Source organism: Cynoglossus semilaevis, chromosome 13, assembly GCF_000523025.1.
Source record: "Cynoglossus semilaevis isolate Cse_v1.0 chromosome 13, Cse_v1.0, whole genome shotgun sequence".
Lineage (NCBI taxonomy): Eukaryota > Metazoa > Chordata > Actinopteri > Pleuronectiformes > Cynoglossidae > Cynoglossus > Cynoglossus semilaevis.
In genome coordinates this window covers 19,913,512-19,920,341 of record NC_024319.1, presented here as the reverse complement: position 1 = coordinate 19,920,341, position 6,830 = coordinate 19,913,512, and the positions used below count along the sequence as shown (strand labels likewise).

The window sequence follows — 6,830 nt, the reverse complement described above, 5'->3', positions numbered from 1 at the left end:
GAACCACACTGCTCCATTACTCACAGATGGATCAGTACTAATCAACACTCCTCGCAGTGAGGAGATGCTCATCCACTAATACTTCTCTAGAGATATGGACACACCGGAGTTAAAGTAGATTTTGTGATCAGTCAGGTAGCTGCACCTGCCCTTTAACTATCATAGTGTCACCTACTGTGTAATAGTAGAGTTTAATGCTGTATTACACATTAGCTTTTAGAGTTAGACATAATAATCAACTAATTTATATTTTGTCAGAAACCAAAAATCAGGTCTACACATAAATATAAATATAAAAGAAACTAAGACAAAACTAAGACCTCCAATGTCATCATTATGGATTATTAATTATGCCGTACTTGGATGTTGTTGGACGTGATGTTTGAATAAATAAATTAATATGGAAATCATTATTTTGACCTATGCTGAAGCCACCTCTGTTGTTGTTGTTTTATCAAAATTCAAAATTCAGTGTTTTCTCTTTTTTAGTTTGAAAATAATACAAATAGTCCATTGATTTGAACTGCTGCTGACATGACAGACTGAGGGTTATTCACACAGATGGAAACTGTCAGCAGGTGAGAAGCAGAGCAATATACTCTGAGTCACTGTGGATTAAACATTTTCATATTTAAAAGTTAAAAGTTTTCAGGTTTTGTCAATCTGTATTTCTCCAAATTCACATATAAATGAATCCCCAGTGACTGAAAGTGAAATAAAAGATTTGTTACACGGTAACTGTCCTATAACAGACACATAATGCCAATGCTTCAAACATGTGTCAACGTAGCAGGTGAAAGATGGACAAGGTTTGGATTGACGAGTTGCAGGTGGGGTTTGAAAAGCAAAGACTGGCAGATGAAACTGTAATGTAAGTGCACCTCAGACAGGAAGGCAACTCAGACAGGAAGGCAACACAGACAGGAAGGCAACATAGAATGCGGGCTGAGATCAAACCTATGGTGACATGGACGTTTGAAAACACACTCTTAAGCTATTATACCTTGTTCCATTTGAAAAGGTTTGATCGTATTTCTTCTTCTCTTCATCCTCTTACACTCCACACACCTCTGCACTGTGAGGGCGGTTTATCTCACAGCTTTTATCTTAATGTGTTTTCTTTTAAATCCAAGGGGGCATACAGAAGAACTAACTGGGATCCTGCTGTGAAAGTGATTTGATAGTGACGACATCTTATTAGGAGCATACGCTCAGACTTTAGCCTGCTGTGAGATTCCAAATCAGCCGGTTCATTTATCTGCTCGATGTACGTCTTACACCTGCAGGCCTGGCAATGAAGCTCCTCCTCTTGTGGTTGCATGGAAAATGTGTCATGTTTAACAAGTCATCTGTGCATTAAGTTTCAATTAGCTACAAGTTGTCAAAAAACAAATTACAAAAGAAACTACAGTTGTTCTTGGTTGAGTGAGTCAAAAAAAATGAGCAGATTTCTAAATATGAAATCAATATTTGAAAGAAAAGTTGGCAAATAAATCTGAATCTGTTGTCATTTTCTTGATATTTCTTGATGTTATTTTCGTTACGCATCAATGTTTGTCCTTTTTTCTACTGTATAGGCCATAATATCCAATGCTGCCTTTGGACTGTTGCATAGGTTCATGCTAATAGGTCAGAGGTTTTGTAGGGTTAACAGGTGGAGGTCAACAGGTGCAGTCACCACACTTTGCAAATCATCACGAATGCGTGCAGGGGTCCGTTCAGTTGTTAGTGGGTTTCTCTCTACACACCAAGGCTGACAGGCTCCTGTTACCTGAGGTCAGTCTCTGAGACACTCCTCTGGTGCAAGTCCTCTTCTTTCTCCACCACATCCTCCTGATGCTCCTTCTCTCTGTCTAACTCACTACCTCTCTCGCTTCGCCCTCCCTGCACATACTCCCCCTCCCTGCCCCTTTCTTGTCCTCCTCCTTCTGCCTTCACCTCCTCTTGCACCTCCTCTATCTGTTCGTCACCTTGAGACTGGCTCCTTGATCTCACTGAGCTGAAGGCGTTGAAAGAAGCAAAAAAAAAAAAAAGCAGCACATGCGAAGCAGAAAGAAAGCCACAAAAGCATGAACAATGTCAAAGAGGAGCTAAGACAGGAGCGACTGAGACAGGTTAAAAGCAGACTGAGTGAAGAAAACAGGAAACAGGAATGTGGAGAATAAGCAAAGAGCCAAACAAATCATGTTGTGCTCTGATGTGAGGTGAGCCTTAAAAGACGTGAAATGTGACGTGTCTTTTGTTACTGCATTCCTCGGTCAGAAATGGACAAACATCTCCCCTCAGCTGTGAAAGAGTAGAGTTCAACCATTTGGTTCCAGATGTTTGTGAAAACAGAGCCAAACCTGAACCCACCACAGTGAGAATTTGACAGACTGTTCTAGATTAACCAAGTGCAAACAATTTCAGCACTGAAACTGCCTGTACGTGGAAACATCTGTCAGTAAAAAGAAACATTTCTTCAGCCGAGGGGAGAGTTGTCTATTTTTGACTAAATGGACAAAGGACAAGTGTCCTCTTGTGGAGGACATCAGCCTACCGGATTTTTCGGTTTCCTTGCGGCCTTTCTGATTGGACAGACATGTAGCTCGTGCCGAGAGGCGCTACTGGTTCTCGACACAGCGGACACGTCGCTTACATCACTGTCCGAGGACTTGGCCGACAAGTTGTCTGAGCCCCGTGGATCTCTGCCCGAACGCTGCAACCAAGACAACAGATGAAAAAAAATTGGGTCATTATTGTATAATGCTGATAAAATTGATGCAAATGAACAAAAATGTTTTATGGTCATTTTTTTTGTTTTATGGTGATTTGTTTGTTTAGAAATTATATATATATTATATGTTTTCCAGACAACCAATTGGAATTTGCTTCTTTTTCAAAAATGAAAAAAAAAACAAAAAACAAAACAGCCAAAATGTTATCTTTTCGTTATCCCTGAGGACAGGTTCATTTTTAGATGTGGACAAATGTGTTCTCTCTCAAAGCACCTCACAGACCAGTTTCCAAAATATTTTATGATAAAAATAGATATATTTATATATCCACCCTTGTAGTGTGCACAGAGCCATGTGTTTACTACTCTTTTCAGGCATGCTGAGCATGTTCAGAAACGGCTGACCGAATGCGGTCAGGACAAAGATTTTCAAAACAAAGTTCCTCAGTACATCTTTCCTTTTAAGTCAATGTTATGAAAACTATTGCATTTGGAGCTGCTGCTGCTGCTGCATCTGCGAAGACTCCACAGGGTGGAGACTAAACGGACTTGTCCTCGACTGTTGAACGTTATCCTGCTTGGAAATGCCATTGTCAAAACAATGCACTGGCTATTATTAAACAAGACCTCAGAGAGTGTGCTGTTAAAACCCAGAGTAATGCTGAACAGTTACTGTAACACTCTGTTCAGAGTAAACATGTCACATATGACAGATAGTGTACACACACACACACACACACAGTGTGTATAATTTGACCATAAAGGAATTTAAACTAATGAATTGGAAAAAAGGAATGATAAGGAAATACATTTAAAACATGAATAATTAACCAAACAACTGTGTAGAACACGATTGAGCATTGGCATGGCAATTAAATGAAAATGAATGAATTAAATTAAAATGATAGAATAACCAATGAATATAATGAATTTAATTAAAGATCAGTTTTAACTCTGGCAAACAAGAAGCCATAAGATGTGCTACATCTCAAGGATGCTGAGATGAGATACGTATATTTAACCAATATCACCACTAGATGTAGCTAAATCCTATATATGTAAACCGGATACTTGTTGTTTTTTTGTTTTAATATAATATGTATTAATATTTATAATTTGGTGAGTAGAGTAACAGGAAGTGAATAATTGTCTCTGCAATGATGTTGGGCTGTTAGCCGCACAGGATAATTAGTATAAGTTTGATTATAAGCCATGGCTTTATTTCCATTCAAAACAGTAATAATATATTTTTTAAAATATGTATGTATCTATATCTACATATATCTATATAGATATATATATCTTTATGTATGTATATATATATTTTCAGATTTTTTTATTATAAATAGTGGCTAGAATAGTTTCTCTTGCATATGTTAACAGGCATATTAATGTTAGAGACATTTAATATGTAACAGCACCACTAGATGCTGCTATACCCCACACAATGTCTCTTTGAAAAAGCCCACCTTTACTTAATGCTGTTTATTTGTCCGGCACGTTTGTCACTCGTCCAGTTTTATGTGGCTGCGCGGATGCACAGTGTGCAGTCATCAGTGCACACACGCAGCCGCTGTTGATGTGCTCATGCTTGACTGATTTAACAGTGCGCCATATGACACTGTAGTGCAGCTGCATGGTGTTAGAGTATGAAAGCTTACAGTAAGTGCAGTGCTCCTACCTTGTGAAAGTCCTGCTCCAGTCTGGAGTCGGAGCCCGCCCCCTGTTTGTACTTGTTCATCTTCAGCTTCATCTGCCTCGTCCTCTCCTCCATGTCCATACCTAAGCACAGAGAAGAGGGACAGTTAGACAGTGGCTTAAAGAGTGAGCGAAACCCGATGGGTGAGGACATAAGGTTATGATGAGAGACGAGTTACTGCAGAGCTTTAAGCCATGAGCCATGACGAGGACAGATCAAATGGAAGGAAGCCGAATGGTCAGCTGTTTATCACACAAACAGAGAGGAAACCCCATGAGAGATCACTAGCAAAGACTACTACTTTATTTATGGTCATTGGTCCAAAACTACTTGAGTCCCAAAGAACACGAGGACCACTGAGTTTTTGACAGCATTAATTCTCCAACCTCAATCTGGAACATTCACTTTCACACAGAGACTTCCCTGTTATATCTGCAGCTCTATTCTCTCCTGCTTTGTCTCTACTTTTGTGTCAGATGAGACCAATGACAAATAAAGAGAAGATGAATGTCATATGTCATGCCTATAGCTTCAAATACACAAAATGCATAATAACACGACACTGAAGGAGTGAATAAACAGGTGAGGCAAAGGAAATGTTGTCTGACAAGAATTTTCTCTGGTGTTTTTGTCTCTTTTTTTGCCAAATTGCTAATTTAAAAAGAAGAAAAATAAAGGATCCATCTTAGACCATTCTGTTCATCAAAGACAGGTATGAACTAATAAACTTGACAAGTAAAGACATAAGAGAATTTATTCCTATTAGTACCAAAATATCACCACTAAAATACATTCTATACAGTAAACCTTAAAACATGTTATTGTAATTGCTTAAGAATCAACAACCTTTCTGACAGCTTATGTAGAAAAACAAGGCTATCCAAATAAGAAAAGGTCACTTGACCCACATAAGGAAGTGAACCAAATGTTATATATATATATATATATACGTGTGTGTGTGTGTGAGTGTGATTTAGAATTGTTAGAATAAACATCATAGTTCTAGCCAGAAGACCGTCTTTGGTTTAAGTTTGACCCTGAATCCCAGGTTGGCCAACCTAAGGCCTGTGAACCATTCATTGGGCCAGATCACTTGTTCTTTATGAAGGCTGTGCTTCCATGTATAGAAAAGTACAGCGAATGGGAAACTCCTCTGAGAAACAACTGCATTGTTTTTCTCTATCTGTTATATATAATAGAAATAATGTACACATTTCATCACCTGAGAATTAATGTCGAAGGGTAACGTGGAAAATAACAGCAACTAAAATTATTCATGCTGGCAAAATAATATGAAAAACGAATTTGTCTGAAGCCAAAACAGTGTGAAAAAATGTTAATAAAAACTGAAATGCAAACAGCACCAGAAAAGGGTGTGAGCAAAGCAGGAAAGAAAAAGAGTGACTAAGATGAAGGGAAGTGGAGAGGGAAGGTCAAGCCAGGGAGACAAAAAGATTAAGAAAAAAGAGACAAGGGAGAGGGGGGAAAGAAGAAGAAAGGACAGACCTGAGCTCCAAATTGGTGAATCCGTGTCTTCAGGGATCACATCACAGAATGAACAGACACAGACAGAGGAGAGGAAGATGGATGTGAGAGGATGCACAAAGGGCAAGGGGGTAGACAGAGGAGGAGAGGGGTAAATAGAGGAAGGGCAACATCGTCGTAGTGGTCACCAAATGTGGCAGGTTTTGGAGGATCAGAGTGAAGGGACAGAGGAGGATGGAAGGTCAGGGAGGTCAGGAGGAACACGGCACAACAAGAATACGACACAACAATGACAAAATAACAGGCACAGAACAAACCAATAAAATCATAGAGTACACCAAGAACACACAAACTCCACCATGGGCACAACAATAAGAAGTTGTAATAGATTATTAATGGGGTAGAAGGCCAGGTGAGGCTGAGGTAGAGGCTACAAGTTATCAAAAGTCGTTAGAAATCAGAAAATGGAGAACGTTTGGGTGAGGTGAGGTTCTGTGCTCTAAAGAGGAAAAAAAGAGCTGAAACAGTTAAAAAAGAAGTTAAAAGTTCCCGACTGGACAAAAACTTGAGATCTCTGTGAGAAAAGGAAGTGAGGGGAAGAGGAGAGGAGGGTAGAGGGAGAAGTGGAGTTCACCTAAGTCGGCATGAGGCAACTGTCAGGAGACAGCCTGGAAAATGAAATTTAAAAAAAAAGAAGAAAAACAAAGGGAAACAAAGGAATACAAACTGAAGCACAGGGCAGTGAGCACAAAAGAGAGAGTTTACTAGCTGACAGTGTACACACACACACACGCGCGCACGCTCACATTCATGCAAAATCATTTGCTACAGCTTTGCTTTGAAATCACTTTATAAAATGACAAGGTCTGTCTGCTGTTGGACGTGAGCTTTGCTTTTTTTCTTTTGAGACATTATTCAAGTCCTTCTCTC

The 6,830-nt window shown here is 39.3% G+C and overlaps 1 protein-coding gene across 1 annotated transcript in view; it reads right to left on the bottom strand.

Moving 5' to 3' along the window:
* Positions 1–6,830, bottom strand: part of rims2a (regulating synaptic membrane exocytosis 2a) — a 100,490-nt gene that overhangs the window by 19,391 nt on the left and 74,269 nt on the right. The window contains 3 exon segments of the mRNA XM_025061919.1: positions 2,540–2,593; positions 2,595–2,698; positions 4,398–4,498. Coding sequence (XP_024917687.1) covers positions 2,540–2,593; positions 2,595–2,698; positions 4,398–4,498 — 259 coding nt within the window.